This window comes from Ochotona curzoniae, unplaced genomic scaffold (genome assembly GCF_017591425.1).
Source record: "Ochotona curzoniae isolate NIBS_2020 unplaced genomic scaffold, NIBS_Ocur_1.0 scaffold_3208, whole genome shotgun sequence".
NCBI lineage: Eukaryota > Metazoa > Chordata > Mammalia > Lagomorpha > Ochotonidae > Ochotona > Ochotona curzoniae.
The window spans coordinates 41,493,216-41,513,870 of NW_024467106.1; the positions used below are offsets into that span (position 1 = coordinate 41,493,216).

The window sequence follows — 20,655 nt, forward strand, 5'->3', positions numbered from 1 at the left end:
AATATTCCATCTAACAGCTGGAGAATTGCTCTCCTCAATACCACATGGAATATTCTCCAGAAGAGATCATATGGCTGGTCATAAAACAGGTCTCAACAAACTTTAAAGAACAGAAATCGTATTTATTACCTTTTCTGACCACAGTGCAATAAAACTAGAAATTCATAACACAAGAAACATTGGAAACTACAAAAATAAATGCAAATTCAACAACTTATTTCTGAATACCCAGTGAAAGGAGGAAACTTAAAAATTAGAGAAGAAACAGATTTGAAAGTTTTAAAAATAATACAAAGGATTAATGAAGAAAAGAGCTGGGTTTTTTTGAAAAGAAACAAAACTGATAAACCAAGAAGCAGATTAATCAAGAAAAAAGAGAGACTAGTCAAACCAATACAGAGATAAAAAAAAAGAGAAGGTACAATTAATACTTCAGAAATATAAAAAATCAAGAAGAATATGGACAATAATGTGCTGATAAATTGAAAAACAAGGAGAAATTAATAGATTTTCTAAGGCATAATTAACTAAAACTGAACAAAAAAAATACCCCACAATATATATATAAACAGACCAATAACCATCAAGGAAGTCAGATCAATAACAGAGTATCTCCCACCAAAAACAGTTCAGACCACGATGGCTTTACTGCTGAATTTCATCAAACTAAATTCTTCCCAAATTACTGGAAACAATTCAAAAGTAAATTCCTTCAACCTGACTTTATGAAGCCAGCATTACCTTATTTTCAAAACCAGATAGGAACACATCACCAAAAAAAAACAAACAAACAAACAAAAAAAAAAAAACAAATAACAGATTCTAAAATATTCTTTAAGAAAAAAAAGACTTAGTAAAGAGATAATTCACCATAAACAAACAAACAGGATTTATACAGAAATCCAAAGTTATGACACATTATATCAACAGAATAAAGGATAAAAACCATATAATCATCAATAACACAAAAAGGCATTCGATAAAATATAATACCCAATCATGATTTTTAAAATAATGAACAAATCACGTAGATATAGAAGGAACACACTTCAACACAGTAAAAGCCACTATTGACAAACCCACAGAAAACAACATACTGAAGGAGGAAACACTGGATGCTTTCTCACCAAGGTACCAAGTTTTAACTAAAGCCATTCAGCAAGAAAAAGAAATAAAAGGCATGTAAAATATATATCTGATTAGCTATGATATTCAATGGTTGCTGAATCAAATATTCACCTCAAAGAATATAAACTTATTATCCTGATTAAACAAATAATTTCTTTCTGAGATCTATTTTCCTCATCTTTAACAGTATTAATGTCTATATGACAAAGTGGTTGAGGAACACACACAAAAAATGCCTAGCATAGCTTCAGGAGCTGTATTCTAATATGATTGCTGCTGATATTAACATTATTATTATGTCATTATTTCACAGTCATGATCAATCATAATTATCCATAACCTTAAAAGAATTTTGCTTACTGTCAATCACTAAAAAAAAAAAAATCCTACTATATATACTTTCTGAGTCAAAAATTTTGGTTAGGTCAGTGAGTAATCTTGGATGTAGCTGACACATGTCACTAAACCAGTAAATATTCTCTGCTATGCTGTAATTTTAGAATAGTCAAAAGTCCAGAAAAATTATTTATAAGTTTTTTCTAATGCTGCCCATTCAATCCAACTTAGTAAATAGAAAGCAAAGAAGTCTTTACTAATCTTCAGGTGAACAAAAATTTCTGATGTCTACAAAAGTGCTTTTGAACCAATCCATACTAATTTCTTCACCCCAACTGCTTGCAGGGCTCTCAAATCACAAAATTAAGAAGCCAATACAATTAACAGTTCCAGGTGAAATTCTGCTCAGCTTTCTCAGGAAAGAAAAAAAAAACAACTCCAGATATGAATATGCAGATTTTCAATTACTTGAATATCATCTCACATCCTTGTAGCCCTATGCATTGTAAAATATTTTCAAAAATACCCACCTCAGCTTGGCAGAGTGAGTGAAGACCTTGCAACACCAAAGCAGCTGGGGTAGCTTGGTCTGGTTTAGTGCATTCATTTAATACCTGAGAAATGGCTGCCAACATATCTGCTCCATGCTGATATGGTCTACAAGAAACAACATTTTAACAATAAAATTAAAGCCAAAGAGTTTGTATCATTACCGGATTCTTTAAGTGAACAAAAAGCATTAATGCATACATTTACCATTCTGCCAAATAGGTACTGGGTCTCCATTATCAACAGCATATGGTTTTCTTTCAAAATTTGTACAATTGCCTTTTCTGCTATGATTTAACGAGCAGTTTTAAGGCAAAAATTGTACTGAAAGAAGGAAAAGTATTTTCAAATGGACTTTACTCTCAATAAATCACAGATTCTATATTTTGAATTGAGAGGAAACTCAAATCTAGAATAATGATACATGGAGCCAATTTACCTTTTTAAGATTATGCACTTGTCCTCCTAAATGACTTTTTTATCAGATACTATGAAAGGAGGAATTTGAGACCCAAAGTTGACTCATATGGCACAATGATACTGAGATGATTATACCTATCATAGTAATGATAATGATGCAATTTCTTGATAGATTTGTATTGCTATACTGTCCCACTAATGAAAATAATTTTTCAAAACTAGAAAAATTCACCAGATCATGAGACAGTAGTAACCAAAAGGAACAATGAATAAGTAAGTCATCAATAGACTGTGTGAGTGAGCCTAATATTTAACCTTTCCTGAACCTAGTAACCATTTAAAATAAGAATGTCAGTAAATAACCTATCATATTTGAAATTTTTCCCCTTGTTTATACTTTACTAAAACCCAAAATCCATTTTCTGGGATTACATATGTATACCATTTATACTGATGTTATTTTTGTATCACTGAAAGACAGAAACATAAAAAATAAGCAAAAAGCACTGAAGATTTAATTGTTTGTATGTTGTATCCAAGATTCTACACGCAGAAAGAATCATTCATGTTTACCACATACACAACATCGGGAGGAACATGCACATGCTATCACTGACGGAAGTGAGAATGCTGCACCGAGGAATTCTACTGCATGGTGGTGTAATCAGCAAATGAAAATGTAAGACTACAAATGATTTGAAATGCATCAAATCAATTTAACTCCTTAAACACTTTTACTTTGCTAAACGCAAGACAAACAATTCTGACAATGTAGAGTTTTCCTTGGTTTATTTCAGTCTTGTCACCTCCAGTCTATTTATTAATAGAACAGCAAAGTCATCTCCCTAAAATCATCATGCTTAGAGCACATATATCCAATTCTCCCTTGTTATAATTCCTAGTAATTTCTAGACACAGTCTCAAAAAGGACCCACCCTGTTAAAAAAGATACTTCTTAATTATTACGGAAAGAATATAAGAAAGAACAAGAATTGGCATTATGACACAGCAGGTTAAACTACCACCTAAAATACTAGCTTCTCATACTGGAGTGCCAGAAAGAAGCAAACAATGGTCTAAATGGGCGACTGTCACCTACATGGGAAACCTGCATGGAGTTTTGGGCACATTGTTAAAACCTGACCAACCCCGGTTTAATAGCCATTAGGGTAGTGAATCAGTGGATGGAAGATATTTCTGGCTCAGGCCATAGATTCTTGGGAAGGCCTACATCCATAGAGTGACAGCAATGTGCTGGTCTGGTAACAGCCAGGTCTAAGGGGCCTGAGATCAGGGTTCTTGCATAGGCATGCACCCACGGCACAGGCCTGGAAGCTGGCAAGCCAGGGGCCTGATGGGTCCTAGACAGGCTGCATCCATGGCAACAACTATGTTAGGCCAGGGGCCTGAGATACGGATCCTAAGGGAAGTGCCCAATCATAACCTTTGGCAGAGGGGGTGCCTAGTGAGTCTTAGGCAGGCTGCATCCACAGGATGCCACTGAACCAGTCTGGAAACAGTGAGCCAGTACCCTAACAGGTCCTAGATAGACACACCCACAGTGTTTCCTCACGCTAGACCAAGGGCCTGAGGCAGGGGTCCTGAGGCAGTCTCCACACATGGCCCTTGGTGTTGACAAAAAGCCTGGGGTTTCATGTCCAGGTGGTCTCAAACAAAAGAAGATCTCTGATTTTGGGACCTGAGCTGGCAGGTGTATGTCCTTGGCAGCAGAGCACACAGTGCATACTATGCCTCTTCCTATGCCGACTCCTGTGCAGAAGAGCGGATCATACCCAAGCACACACAAATTATGAATCAGCCTGTTCCTGGGAACCAGTCAAGGACCTCAGATACCACACCAGAAGAACAAGATCCATGGCACCTGCTTTGGTCAGCTTAAGGCATTTTAAGGTAGACATATTTTTTCCTACCTCTTCACTTAATCCACTCTGGAAACCACTATAGATGGGAGAACTCTCGGAATTCCTGTAATATAACATTAGTGCATTGGCTATATTAGAGTTTCTCTAATATAACACTAGTAATAGTAAGTATTGGTGTGGCATACAGATTTAAGTAGAGAATCCTGACTGTTGACTTTTGGAGCAAAGAGGAACCTGGGTGATGATTCATGGAGTTTCTCACCTCTATGCCAACAGTGGTGGGCTCACTGCAAGGGACATTAATAGTATGTACTCAAAATGAATAGTTTTTCAATCTAAACAGAGAAATCTTTCACTGTTCAGTATTTGGGAGACAAGGTGCCATCTTCTTTTTTAAGGCAATCTGCTACTCACAATTTGTTTCTTTCAAATTTGGCACACCCTGACTGGTGGTCTTGTCTGTTGTGGAGAACAATGACTTCTCAGAGAGGTGATGACAGTGTGAGGAAACAGCCATCGGCATTAACTAGTATTTCTCTACCTCATGAGATGGATCCATTTGATGAGATAGGGAGATGTTTCCAAACCTCAGACATAAAAGACCTACACCCCTAATCAGTGGGTAGTAACGAAAAGATGCGATAAATTTACATACTTCAGCAACTCTTTCAAGATTAAAGGTCAGAAATCTCTGACGTGAGAATAAAATGGTATGGGCAATTGGCTAACTAAGAATAATAAACTGGAAGCCACACACCCCATGTAATACTATCTGCCTACCTGTTAATCAAATGCAGGCAGCAGCTTTACCCACAAGCCACAGTTCTAGTCCCAGAATCAAATGTTTTACCGCAATATCAAATTATTTTCAGCCACAGATAGAAATTTCATATAAACCCCGATTAAAGAAAAATTCCGAATCTAAAAGGTATGTATGTGGAGTTGGTGATGTGGTTGAGCAGTTTCACCCAGAGCATGCAGTACCAGCAACCCATGTGGGAGCCAGTTCAAGTCCATGTTGCTCTACTTCCAATCCAACTTCCCTGTAAATGCATCTGGGAAAGCAGTAGAAGATGGCCTAGTACTTGGGTCCCTTCACCCAGATAGGAGACCCCAGTAAAGCTCCTGGTTCCTGACAGCCCCAGTTGTTGTAACCATTTGAGGACTGAACCACTGGATGGAAGACTTCTCTTTCTCAATTTCTCCTTTTCTTTAATTCTACTTTCAAGCAAATAAATCTTTAAATATGAAATAAAGAGAGACACACATGCTTCTACAAGTTACAATCCAAGATTATAAACACTAAAATCAGAAATCATGAATTGAAAAATCATTTATTCTTACCAGTACATCCTCTGCCTATCTTTCTTAGCTGTTTGTAACCAATTTAAGGAAACACAGTACAAAGTAATATATGATGGTGTACATTCCCAAAAGTGAAACACACCTTACCTTTGGTGAAACACATCTTACCTTTGCTTGCAAATATCTCTGATAGATGCCGCTTTAGCAATCAGCTTCTCCCACTGTACCTCCTTGCTCACAGAGAGAGAAGGCACATCAGACATGGCCATGAAACGCTGCAGTTCAGGATAGACACGATCCTAATAAAGCAATTTTACAAAAAGATAATTTTCCATTAAGTTGAATAATCATTATCTCTTTTTATGCTACATTTTCACCTGGAAATTTTATATCTGCATTGCAAATTACAATGTATTTCCTCTAATCAACAGAGAAGAATACTGTTGTGATTACTGGCATTTTATGTATGGTTCATTATATAAAATATGAAGAAAGTAGCTAAGTGTCACCCTAATTATAAAAGTCTGAATCACTTATAACTATATTTCTCTTATGTTCTCATGCAAACAGAAATATGAGTTTTGGAAATCAGATTATTTTGCATTCTCAATTTCTCTGACAGCCAATCACACCTGACTACATTACAGATCAAATGCAAAGAATAAACCAATTTCTCAGTGCAACCATTGATGTCACTAATACCATTTAATCAGAGCACTATCATAAACAATATAGTTTTTTTCAGTGAAAGGAACATACTTAATACCCTTACAAGTGTAAATCAACACTTACCTGCTTCTCCCACAAAGATGTTAACAAGCGCAAAGTGACAGCTCTTAGCTGTGGGGTGGTTCCAAGCAGCTGGATTACTCGGAGAATCTGTCCTATGCATACCTACAAAATCCAAAAAAGCTGTTAATCCATAAATAAAAACAATCTCAAGGTTACCACGGACATTTTTGAATTCCTTATTATAAAATAAATACTGAAATGGAAGCCTACTATAATATTAGCCACGTGGGGCAGAGGACATAAATTCAGAGATGGACAATTATAAAAGCTTAGATATTAAGTCACTTGAAACAATTATTTCTTAATTATGAAATATATGATTTTGTCTTTAGACAGTACATACTCTAAAACAAAGCAAATGGAGATCATGACCAAATAAAGGGCTCAATATTTCACAGTATCAAAAAGAAATCAAAGCATTTCTTATATCTCACTTTCCTTGCTCCCACCAAGTAAACTGATTAATATACTAACCTTATGAACACCAAGCATAGGTAACGTATACAATATATCATTGTATAATACAGGCTCCAGTGGTCTTCCCAACTTGAACATCAAAACTGGTATCAAATTTGGTACCTAAAGTAAATTAAAATAATGTTTATCAATTATGCCATGTTCTAAAAGAAAACCCACAAAGCAATATTTACCTCCTTTTTCTTTCAAAGGAAGAACATGAGTACAACAGATCACCCTAGCTAAAATACCTATTTTTCCTTATATATGATGTAATACATATCATAAAGTTTAATTTATAACTTACACACAGTAAAATGGTTATAGTAACACATAATGAAATAGAACTCTTATACCATAATAAAACTCACATGAATATGCTCGTTCACTCTTAAAATATCATATTGCATTTTTACATTTTACTGAAAGAAAGCATTTCACACTGACATGTCCAAACTTACAGCATCACTAGTCACACAGTTTACTTTAACACAAACATTATAATATCATAATGATCAATCTGGAAATAAAGATGACTACTAAGTAATTCACGGATGGGTAGCATATTCAACACAATAAAAGGACGGATCATACAACAGAAAGGACAGAGTGAGACAGCAAGAATCTCATCTTGCTACTCAGAATGATATGCAACTTAAAATTGAGTTGCTCATTTGGAGTGCTTTCCATTTAATATTTTTAGATCAGGGCTGTTTGTGTGTAACTGAAATAATAGAAAACAACATTGTAAATAAGAAAGAACACTGCATGCATGAATTACAAAACTTAGAATTGTCCCTTGGCTCTTTGCTGTTAATGGTAATTTCATAGTACCATTAATATTTATCTCTTTTATAATCAGCTGTCAAACACCACTCGGAAATATTTTTAGAAACTGTGACTTTATTTCTGAGCAGCACAAAAGCAGCTAAGAAACACAGTGAAATACAGTGTCTCAAAGAAGTCCATACTACGAATGAACAGCGAACCCGTGCATAAAAAGTAAAAAGTCCGATTCAATTCAGTTATGCTATGTTAACATTTGAGACAATTAAGCCAGAGTACCGTAAAGAGGCTAACAGAAAAAAAAACATGCCGTCCCAAGCTTCATCTATACCTCTATGTATATCACAATGAAATGATAAAAGCATCTTATTCATGAATCAAAAAACGTAATATTGGTAACATGAAAATATATCCAAAGGTGATCTATAAATTCAGTACAATCCCTATCCCTATTGTGAGTCTCATCCTAAAATGCTAATAACAAAGGATCCTAAACAGAAAAAGTGATCTCAAAAAAGAATTTTAAAAGTCTGAGAAATCAAATTCTTCTATTTCAAATGTACTACAGAACTACAGTATTCAAAATAGTATGATTCTGTCATATGGAAAGAAACGGGAAATAAAATTCAAAGTTAGAAAAAGAATATCATTATCAACTGATTTTTCAAAAAAAAAAAAAAAGATTGCAGAGAAGAAAGCAATGGGAAGGAAGAATGTAAGAAATACAACTATATCTCAACAAATGGATACCCACCAAGCAAAATTAATGATTCTGGATCTTCAAACACTACATATAAAAGTAAAAGTGTACAATTCTTTAAAAAAATACACAACTAATTTTTGTGACTTTGGGTTAGAACACCAAAAAGTAAAAAGCAATATACAAAAGAACTGATTTCATCAAAAGAAAAACTAATTTCTAAAGGTAATACAAAGAAAGTAAAATAAATTGGAAAAAAAAATTGCAAACCGTAACTCTAATAAGAAACTTGTAAGAATATGTAAAGAACCTCATAACGTAATAAAAAAATAATCCAACTTAAAATGGAGAATGGACCCAAATACATACTTTAAAATACTTTATAAAAGAAGGTTAAAAAACAAAACACATACAAGATAATAGGATCAACCTCAATAGCCACAACATGATACAAATCAAGACCTCTGAAACACTAATTCACTCTCAATGGAAAGGCTAAAATCAAAAGATAATCCCAATCTATAAAGAATGTATGGTTATTGGCACACTCCTTCTCTGCTGGTGGGAAGGAATGGTGCAGCCATGTGCGGACAACAGCCAGGCTGGTCCTCAAAAACATTACATTATCAAAATTATCAGAATTATTACATGATCTGGCAACACTGCTCTTAAGCATACAGCCAAAAGAAGACACTTTGATGCAAAAGTTGTAAATAAATCTTCATGGCAGCATTATTTGAAATATACAAAAAGTAGAAATAATCCAAACCAACTAATGAGTTGATAAATAAAATGTCATATAGCTACTAAATATAATTTAGTTGAGCACAAAAATAAATTAAGCACTGGTACATGCTACAGGATGGATAAAAGTTAAAAATAATATCCTAAGTGAAAAGAAGTCAATCACACACACACACACACACAAAAAAAAGAAATCATGCACATATTTTATGTCACTTATATGAACCCAGCCAAACTTATATAAACAGAAAAGCCAAACAGAAAACAGCCAAACTTATATAAACAGAAAGTTAGTGAGCTAGATGGGGCTGCTGAGAGTGACTGATGGATACAAAGTTTCTTTCACAGGTAATGAAAATATTCTAAAACTGATCACTATGATGCGAACATACTAAAATCAACTGATTTTGCTCTTTGGGTAAGTTGTACTGTATATTAACTAATGTATAATACTAATTACATGTTGACAAAACTGGTTCTAAAAACAACAACTTAAAGTCATTTACTAAATATCTGCCTTTCCAATAAAAATAAAATAAAAATAAATTTTTTAAAGAAATAAATAAATATCTTCTATGAGCAAGGTAAAAGATTATATAAAATGTAGTGCTAAAAACTTTATAGTCCTTCTGCTAAATTTCAAAGATTTGTTACCCATTATTTTTGCTAATTTCCTTAGTGTTTTCTACCTTAAAACGCTGGATTTTTATAAGCTTAGAACATCAGCATTCAATTTTTTTTTTTTCAATTTGACAAAGAAGACAGAAAAGAGAAACAGAAACAGATACAACGGATTCCAATCTACCGACTCACTCCCCCAGAGCACATAAAGTCAGGGAACTAAGCTCAACCTCAGCTTAGGAGCCAGGCACTTATTATGGGTCTCCCACATGTGTGGCAGAAAACCAATGACTTGAGCAATCACTGCTCCCTCCCAGGGTCTGCATAAACATGAAGCTGGAGTCAGGTGTCAGATCCAAGAGTGGATCCAAGCTATTCCAGTGTGGGATGCAAGCATCCGGACCAGCATCTTAAACTGCTAAGCTATAAGCCAGTCCCATTTCCGTTTTTAAACACTAGATTCACCAAGTTTGAAAATACGACACATGGGAACTAATAACCTTAAGAGAGAACCATGGGCTCAGGTCTCCAAATCACGCTCATTCCAGGCCATGCATTTGCTCTTCATGGCAGCATGGGAATTGTGCAGTTCACAACACAGTCACACAGCCAGAATTTATGATGTTCTCAACAAGGCTGAGGCATGAATGAAACAGCACTTTTATCTTTCTTAACTCGGGCAAATGAACAGATTGGATTTTTGAATCAACTTCTTATTCCCCATTTTAATTAAAAAGAAAAGGTTATCTTAGATTGCTTTGCACTGGCCTCAATGAATTATCCCCTTCTGGGAAGATTTCTATCAAGATACTCTGACAGACTCTGAGTTCAGGGAAGAGCAATCAGTATATTTACTGGCATTTCACAAAGTAGTGCATTTAGTCATGTGGCTTTTAAATAAATGTCTTAATTATATTGTCAGGAGAGAGACAAAGTATTGTATTTGTGTCTAGAAAAAAAGTTCCTTTATGTGCCTTGAGCCTAAAGAAACTTGAAGGAATGGTTTTCTCTGCTCAGTTCAGATACACAGAAATAACAAAGGAAACTTTTACAGTTCTGAATACAGTTCTTCAGGCATGAAAACCAAAATTAAGTCCTCATTTAAACAACAAAACCAGGAATATTTCACTAGGAAAATAGACATTGGGATTTATATATACATTATATAAATATTTAACTTTACATATCATAAGCGTGGTCCAAATTAATATGAGACAAAATAACACTCAGTCCAAGCTCAAACCAGACCAAAAACAAAAACAAAACAAAACAAGAAAACACTACATAACAATGAAAAGGTCAATTCACTGGGAAAATATAAAGATTATATGGATAGGCACACAACATCGGAGCACCCAAATATAAAGCATCAGTCACTGAGAACGAAATAGCAGTAAGAGATTTCAGTAACTCATCTTTAAAAAGAACAGGTTATCCAGACAAAAGATGAAAACAAAAGAATCAGAGAATACTAAGAATAGTAGAGTTAACAGCCTTAACAGACATATACAGAACAGTCTATCCAAAAACAGCAGGATGTATGTTCTTCTCAAGTACACAAGAAACACACACCTCACTGGTTAGGTCACAAAAAAGTCCCTACCATGCCAGCCATCTTCTTCAATCATACTAAAAGAAAAATAGAAAACAATAACAAAAAGTAAATTATAAAGTTCACAAATTAGTGGGAATTAAGCAACACATTCCACAACAAAGGAATCAAGAGACAAACTAGAAAATATCTTGCGAGAAATAAAGCAAACACAACAAATTTTATGGAATGTAGTAAAAACAATAGTAACAGAGAAGCCTTGAGTGATAAATACCTACATCAAAAAAAAAAAGAGCTCAAACAACCTTAAAAAGAAAAAGAATATTAGAAGAAAAAAAAAACCTCAAAGTGTTTTTCTTAACAACCAAAAAAAACTTGCATACCCTTAGCTAAAATAAGGGGAAAAAAAGAAGGAAAAGCCCAAAAGAGAGACATTTTTAAAAACTCCAGAATTAAAACACAGGATGAATTTTGAAGGGGTACAAAAATCTTCACAGGAAAAAATACCAAACCAAAGCTAGCAGCACACTGAAACTATTATTATCAGAGTCAAATGGGAATACTAATGGGAGTGGAAAGATTATTATGATGGAATGTGACAACGAAAATTAATAGAAGAAAACAAAGTTACACAATTCGTTCAATATAATCAGAAAAAGAGATTTGCCAAAATTAAATAGTCTTTCATAATACAAACACTCCACCAATCAGAAACACAAGTCAGTTCAACATACTAAAGGTCAAATATGTCAAGACACAATTAACTCATCCTTAATAACGCAAAACTGAATTTTTTTGAAGGTAGTTTTTTGCCAGGAACAAGGCAAGGATGATCACTTTCCACAATCTAGTCAATACAATACAGGAAGTCCTAATCAGAACAATTCAGTAGGAAAAGCATACAAAAGGCGCCAAAATCAAAAAGGAGGAAGTAAAATAGAAGCTCTTTCTGATCAGGTTTTTCAACACCTCTGGCATCTCTTGGCTGACCCAGGAAAGACACAGGAAAGCAGCAGATAGAACAGTGGGGTGTTGCAGTGACTGATACTCCAGTGGCATTCAGCCAGCCACTATCTAAACTCCACCTGCAGATGGAAAGCCATCAACAACAAGATGGGAATGGGTGTTTACTGGGAGCTCAGGAGCTAAACTCAGATGAAAAACTGCCCTTCCCGCTAGTATATTTTATTTGACCAGTAACAGAGACAGAGCAACAGATCCCAGACAGGCAGTGCAGGAACAGGGTGAATTTCACAACCCAGTCCACACCCTAGAGCCGAATCGGGTTCCATTTTGTACTGTGTTAAAAACTTTAAGACTGCAGGGACAACAGTGAGCTGTGCATGTGCTGAGCTGGGAGCAAACTCGCTGAGCTCAGTGCATTGCATTGGTCCCACAGGAAAATAATACTGACTTAGGCATCATATACATCAAAATAGGTCCATGTGGTGCTCAATAATAATGGCGAACAGGTTGCAGCAAGATTGGCACCAACATCAATCTAGCCATGTAGGACAACTGGTGTCTCCCTAATCCTCGGACCTGCTCCAACCAGAAGCATCAAAAAAGGTTGTACAGACAACTGTGTGCCTTCAGCACAGTATCACAGCAGGTAGAGACTGAAGAACCAGGACCTGGGGCTACAAAGCCCATGGTGGAAATCTAACATAAGAACCCAGACCTGGAACTCGCTGCAGGGAGTGGCACAACTGACTACAAAACAAAGAGCCACATGCCAACTACAATAAGTAAAATTGAACTGTAGACCTGTGGGTGACACAGCTTAGAAACTGAAAGGAGAAGAATCTGACACCCAGAACTACAATGGCCAAGAACAAAAGTGACAATGGCACAGTGAATATTACTGAAGACTCCCCTGCAAAGGAGCAAAACCCTTTGCCAACCTCAGAACTAACTGAGGAAGACATCGAGATAATGGAGGATACAGAATTCAGAACACTTGTTATAAAGCTTCTTATCAACAACCAGAAGTACATAGCAGGCATTGAAGGAATTTAAGGAATCTGCTACACAGCAAATAACAGCAGTCAACCAAAGGAAACCTGATAGATCAGAAATGAAGAATACAGTGGAGCTAACTAAAAGTACAGTGGAGAGTCTCCAAAATAGAATGAAGGAGGCAGAAGAAAGAATCTCAAAAGTATATTTCCTGTTACCGGGGGAAAACAAACAAAAAGCTGGAAGCAGAGCTAGATCAGGCCAAAAAAAGTATTCAAGAATTGAAACACACTATTAAAAGGCCAAATGTAAGAGTTATGGGAGTCCCAGATGCTGCACAAAGAGAAACTCATTTTACAGATAAATTTAGTGAAATAATAAGGGAAAATTTCCCTAATCTAGAGAAAGAATTGGGAAACAACATCCAGGAGGGACAGAGAACTACCAACAGGCTTGATCAAAAGTGATCTTCCAAAAAAAAAAAAAACCACAAAAGTGATCTTCACCAAGACACATGATTATCAAGCTCTCTACAAGCGAACATCAGAAAAAGATCCTTAAATGTGCTGATGAAAAAAAATCAATTGGCATATAAAAGTTCGCTAATTAAACTCACAGGAAATTCTACAGGCCAGAGAGAATGCAGTGACATAATCCAGATTCTAAAAGAAAAATGTTGTCGGCTTAGGATAACGTACCCAGCAAAACTTTCTTGCCTTTGAAAATGAAATAAATTTATTGCACAGTAACGAAACGTTGAAAGAATATGCCTCTTCAAAACCTGCCGTACAAATGATACTTAAAGATGTTCTCCACAGAGCAAAGGCAAAAGTGAAGAACATCCCAGCAAAATAAGAACAAAAGACTAAATCAATGACTAAGTCATTGCTAAAATGACGGAATCAAATTACTACCCATTCATATTAATCCTGAATGTAAATGGCTTAAACTCATCAAACAAATTTCATAGATTAGTGAACTGGATTAAAAACAAAAACAAAACCATCTATTTGTTGCCTACAGGAGACACATTTCACTAACAAAGATCAGCAGAAACTGTATCTCATGGGTTTTGATTTTTTTTTAATTTCAACCTTTCAAATAGATCATACAGAAGCATCATTTTCTTCATGAAGGTTCATCATTTTTTTTTCATTTCTTCAGTGACACATTAGTCATTCAGTAGCATGTTATTTAACTTCACGATGTTGTAAATTTCTTTTTTCTTCCTGTAGCTGATTTTGTTTTGTGGCTTTTCATTTAAGGGAAGGTACAGAAACTGTGTAATTGGAGACTAACCTATCCAGATGTGAGGATACAATGCAGTATGCATCTCTTCTTCCAGACCAAAGATGGGCTCCCAAGGAAACTGTTTCTTATATCTTGACAATAGGAAGTTGGACTCTGCCATTGTCCATGCTCACAACGATGGACATATGACTGCATATGAAGAACTGTGGTAGACGAATAATATTAATAGGGTTACTCAGTGGCAGGGGAGGCAATTCAGGAGGGGGAGTGGGAAATCCCAGGGCCTATGAAACTGCATCATAAAATGATAATAATAATACTAATGAGGGCTGTGAAATAAAAATAAAACAAAAGGAAGCAAAATGAAATAAAATAAAGAAGTAAAATAGTAAACAGATCAAACAAAACTGTTGCTCCCAATAAACAAATTTAACAAGGTTGCAGGATACAAAATCAACAGGCAAAAATCAGTTGTGTTTTATAGAATAACAACAATCCAAAAAGAAAATTTTCATTTATAGTACCTCAAAAAAAGGATGAAATAATTGAGAAAAAAACTTAAGTGAAAGTGTTGTACAATAAGGCCAAGAATGTCTGAAAGAGCTTAAAGTCACAAATACAACAATAAAGTTATGTTGGTAAACTGAAAGTGGTAACACAGTTACAATATAAATATTACCCAAAATAATCAGATCCAATTCAAAATCTATCAAGATCCAAATGGCAATTTTCCACCGCGAATTTTTTAAATCTCCAACTCATATGAAACTATGTAAGATCATGAATAACCAAAACAATCTTCAGAATAAAAGATCAAGTTTGGAGATCTGACACTTCCTTGACTTCAAACTTGGAGTAATGATAACAAATTTCAAAGCATAGCTTTGAAAATAAGGCAAACATATATAACAACAGAACAGATTAAGAGGATAGGAATGTCTCAATTAAATATTCTCATCAATAGAGCACAAAGATTCTAACTGTACATCAACAGATGAATGAATAAACACAAGGAAATATGTGCATTCAATAGATTATTCAACTTTTAAAAAGAAGGAAAACTGTCATACGCTTCTACTGAGATGAATTTTAAGATTACCTTGCGTGAAAAAAGTCCACAAAGACAAATACTACTTGCTTCCACTTATGATTGAATGAAAGATCTAAAGCAAATCAAAGTGTTAAAGTAAGGGAGTTTCCAGTTGATAGAGGAGGGAGAAGTAAGGAGTAGCTATTCATTGGTAAGTTGATGTTTAATGTTAGTCTTAGTTATACAAAATTAAAACATTCTGCAGATCTACTACACAACAACGCTCATAGAGTTAGCACTGTCTAGCATATTTCAAAATGCACTAAGGTAGGTTTCCTGGAAAGCGGTAACACCTAAAAGGGGATTATTTTAAAATACAGGTTTATATTGAAGCAAACATTGGAAATTTTTAGTGCCTTTAAACTTTTTCACAGTAGTCACTAGCTATATATGGCTATTGAGCACTTGAAATGTGGCCAGCTTGAATTGAGAAGTTTGTAAGAGTAAAATACATAGCAAATTTAGAAGGTTTACTGCAAAAATGTATATATAATTTTCAGTAATAATTTTACATTGATGTCAGACTAAAATAGCATTTCTATTTCAAAACTGGGTTAAACTATGCATTATACTAAAACTAATTTCTTCTGTTTTTTAAATACGCCTACCCGAACATTTAAATCTACATATGTAGCTTACATCTTGCTTCTGCAGAACCACATTAGCTTTTCTCCTTGTGTATCTAAATGTAGTTTAAACAGGAACACAAACATATACAACATTTAATATTTTTCATACCTTTAGGGAATAAAATAAAATGACAGATACAGTTTGTTATGTTCAAGTAGCTAAAATATCCTAGTTTCACTGCTACCATATATAATAGCAGATAAATAAATGTCAAATGAATATAAGGACAATGAAAGCCATCTATATTTTTAAAGCTTGGTATTATCATTGTATTTAACCCAAGTGATAAACTTAATGAGGTATCTTTTTCTTATTTTCATCTTTTGATTAAGACAGACATTTGAACAACTGCAATAAAATCTCTAATATATTTATATATTTTTAAATATTACAAGAAATGAAACAATTCAATTTATATATCTGCATGGGAGATTTGCACAAATTTATTTTGAGATTTATTTATTTATTTGAGTTGCACAGTGTGTGGTGGGGGGGAAGATACAGGAAGGTAGAGAGAGGAAGAGGGAAGAAGGAAGAGAGAGGAAGAGGGAGAGAGAGAGAGATATTCTATCTGCTAATCAGTTCCCCAGATGGTCACAACAGCCAGTAACGAACCAAGCCAAAAGCAGGAGCAAGAAACCAGGGTCTCCCACATGGGTGCTGAATGCCCAAACACTTGGCTCATCCTCTGCTGTTCTTCCCAAACCATTAACAGAGTGCAGGAGCAAAAGAACAGCAGGCCAGGAAACAAACATTGACCCATGGGAGATGCTGGCATTACAGATGGTAGATTTACCCACTACACTGGGATGCAAGCCCTTCATAAACCTTTTTCAATTAAAAAAAAAATTATGAATGCAGAGTTAATGGTCAAATAAGTGTTATAAAACGACTAGAAATCACAAGTTAATGTAATTAACTATAAACAAATATAGATTAAATCCTGTTACAAAGAAGCACCACCTAATTACACTATATTTTATAAAAATAATAACAAATTTGATTACCAGCTAACAATCTAGTAAGGCAAGATTCTTGTTAATATAGATAATCAGCTGGGAAATCAATAATTCAAAAATACTAGCATTTGCACAACACTTTACATTATTTAACATCATACCATCCCTGAGAGCTTGTTAGAAGTTAAGTAAAACTTCACAAGTATTCAGATTCATTACTTGATCCAGGAATGCTGTTTTATCAGACTTTTTAATTTTTGCTCTGTGGCATATCTTACAGGTACTATCCAGAGTTATTTTCTTAAACAGGGAGATGATTTCTTAAACCACGCAAAATTAGTTCTTGGTTCCAAATTCCTAGCATCTTCAAAAGTAATGATTTTGGACTAATTAAAGCATAAATAACAAATATTTAAGAAAAATTCTATAATGTCTGAGAGACAGGTTTTTCAACAACTTACAAGTTTTGCAAAAAAAGCATTCATATTTAAAATTAGCCTTTGAATAGAATAATTTAAAAGCCTCAAACAAAGCTAAGTTTTTATTTGTCTCCTATTCCAAAACATATTTGTTAGGGCTTACATCTTTGCCTTGAAAAATAAAGCAATATTCAGGACACACTAAATGGTCAACTTAATTTTTAATGAGTAAATGACATGGCAAGAATGGTTCAGGTACTTGTAAATGCTAAATGTCTGGGTATGACTTCATTGGCTTTTGAACAGTTTCAAAGAACAGACATGAGGATTCATTAGCTCTTAGCACATATGAACCTGCTCCAAAGGCAGCCAAGAGAGTTGCCTAGCAACAGAGCATTTTGCATTTCTCATCATCCCCAAAGATGCTGCAGCAGCACCAGCTAGGTCAAGCCTCTCATTAGCAACCTGACAAAGGGTTTGTATCTCCCATTTTTACAACATTATTTTTATTTCCTGGTAAAGTTCAAATATCTATATATTATTCCTGATAATATATTCTCTTCTTTCTATTCCTTCTTATTCCCAACCCATATTTCAACAATTTTTTTAATGAGCCTATCAAAATACCTGCAACAAAGGCAGGCACTGAGAAATCTAAGAATTTGTATGCCTATTAATATTACTCCAATAATTCCATATTTTTGGAATTATGAAGTGAGGAAGCTTTATAAAAAAGGGATGTATCGGAGTATGCTGAAACCAAATAGTAGAAAAGGAAAAAGTCAATTAATTAAACTCCCAATTCATCCAAAAAACAAAACAAAAAGACAAAACCCAATACCGAAGTTATTTTCAATGTCATCACACTATTTTGTACAAAAAACCTCATCTCAGCCATATAGGGAAAAGGTTGCAAATTTCAGGATCCTCATGAACCGTAACAAATAGATAGTTTATAATGAATATAATCCATTGCAAAGGAACTCTGGTTCCCACTTTAATAACTATGTTAGAAGGCATCACCTCAGATCAATAGCCATGGATTCATTTCAGAAAAAAGTATTTCACACACCAATCAACATGGATGCCATGCAGAATTAACAATATATACTATAATAAATTTTCCCCATACAAACTCAAAACCCAGAAAATAAACAGAATAACAGATTTTTACTTCCTGTATCTTACAGTGCCTGATCCACATTTTGACATACAACAAAACCTCTCTGAGCTTCCAGGCCCTTGTGTAATTTACTACAGAAACAATTACAAAATGTGCATGGCATATTACAAAAGATAAAGTGTTGTCCTAACATAAACAGATTTAAGAATGGCATAATGAACATTTAAAGGCAACTGTTAGCATAGCAAATCAAATTAGGTAAAATTTTTAAATGATCTGAAAGGAATGATATGATTTTCTTTTTTCCCTATGCCTCTCATAACACCCGCCGCCCCTCCCCCTTCCTTTTAAGGTACTAACTACAAAGAATGATTCTTCAGGAGGATTTCCCAGAAGGGTGTCATTTACCACCAAAATATTTCATTCCAGCAGTTGAAAGCCCATAAAGGGTGACTGTCCTCCAGAGTCTCTAATAACGGTAATAGATCTTGTGTTACTATTCACAAGTGACCTCTCAGCCAGGCGATTTAATTTTTTCCCCCTGCAGCACGGTTGGTTTCACACACAGTGTAATAACAGTTTTTGCACAACAAGACAATTCATCCGATTAGAAGGACTGTATTAAGTCTTTCATGAACAGCATGTGTCACTGCAGCTTCAGTGAGGGTTTGATTTAAGACAACCTAATACATGCACGTATGATTATTCATTTTCCTATTGCTTTAAAAATGATTTCCTGGACTTTCTTCAGCAATTTTGCAGACCATTGCCTGCACGGTCCCTGGCCTCAAAAAAATAAATAAATAACAACTTATCAAATGCTCGCCAAGTGCTTTAAAACAGGCATGAAGAATTTTTCCCAAGCAACAGAAATGCATATAATGCTCTTCCTTTCTACAGGAGTGAAGTGAAATTCCATTAATGTCTCAAATGGGAAAATAAAACATGAAAGAGGACAGAATTAGTGTACTTGGTTACTGCAATGACTTTCATGCTTCACAACATTTCAGCAAGGCATTATTAATTATAAAGACAACATGACACCACTGAGAAACTCATTAGCAAGAGTTCATTCTGAGATCCCCATCAATAAATTTCAACAAAAAACACAAAACATTTTTTAAAGTGGAAACCAAATACAAAACATGAAATGAATCAACCATTGAGTAATCAATGGTTCGATGATCACTGAATGCCCAGAGAAACCTAAGGAACTACAACTATCTACTCATTTCTCATTTTCCTGTTGATGAGATTAGGAAAGAAAAATAATCCAGGATCTCTACAGCAAAGGGCTACAATGAAAGCTGGCAGAATTCTTAAGAGTCGCTTTACTTTATCCCTTCTACTGGCATACTTAGGCTTGCCTTGCTCTGTCCATCGCTAAATCTTGGCAGGATGCCCTTGGGAAGAGTGTCAGCAGTCCTTCACTGCAAGCCAGCTAGGGTGTTTTGACTAATCACTGACTTTCCTAAGGGATTCTTCCATTCCATTACAAGCAGCCCAACCTGCAAAATTCAGTATTCTTTAGACTGTCGATGCAAATTAGATGTTCTCTTGTGGTTACTTGATCCATAAACCCTAGAAACACTATTTTTTGTTTTTGTTTTTCAGAAGAGGCCTGTTTATGCATCTCTAGAATAATCCTGTAGGATCTGGAACAATCCTGTTCTCTTGCCAGTGCTGTTCACATTTTATCACAAGTCAGAATAGCACATCTTTTTCTCTGACAAATTCTAGTCAATTCCCATATTATAGTACTCTCTTCACTTCTAGCAGCATAAAAACTAGTCCTCCTTTTTACTTTTTTTTTTTCAGGAAGCCACCAACCCAATATGTCCATCCACCTAGCTCCAACTGCAAGAGACATACATGAAGGTGGATTTAGGGGAAGCACAGGGGCAGACGAGCTTAAGCTGAAGTTTGTATCCAGGAGCTGACATTAGTAGGAC

General features: G+C 34.9%; 1 protein-coding gene across 3 annotated transcripts in view; it reads right to left on the reverse strand.

Moving 5' to 3' along the window:
• The window catches only part of FOCAD (focadhesin), a 232,601-nt gene that overhangs the window by 123,761 nt on the left and 88,185 nt on the right, over positions 1-20,655 (reverse strand). For 2 of the 3 annotated variants that reach the window (XM_040963884.1, XM_040963883.1), the window contains 4 exons: positions 6,888-6,992; positions 6,414-6,515; positions 5,790-5,920; positions 1,995-2,121 (listed from right to left, as the gene is read on the reverse strand). In XM_040963884.1, coding sequence (XP_040819818.1) covers positions 1,995-2,121; positions 5,790-5,920; positions 6,414-6,515; positions 6,888-6,992 — 465 coding nt within the window. The remainder of the gene's footprint in view (positions 1-1,994; positions 2,122-5,789; positions 5,921-6,413; positions 6,516-6,887; positions 6,993-20,655) is intronic. The other variant, XM_040963886.1, reaches the window with a different exon arrangement.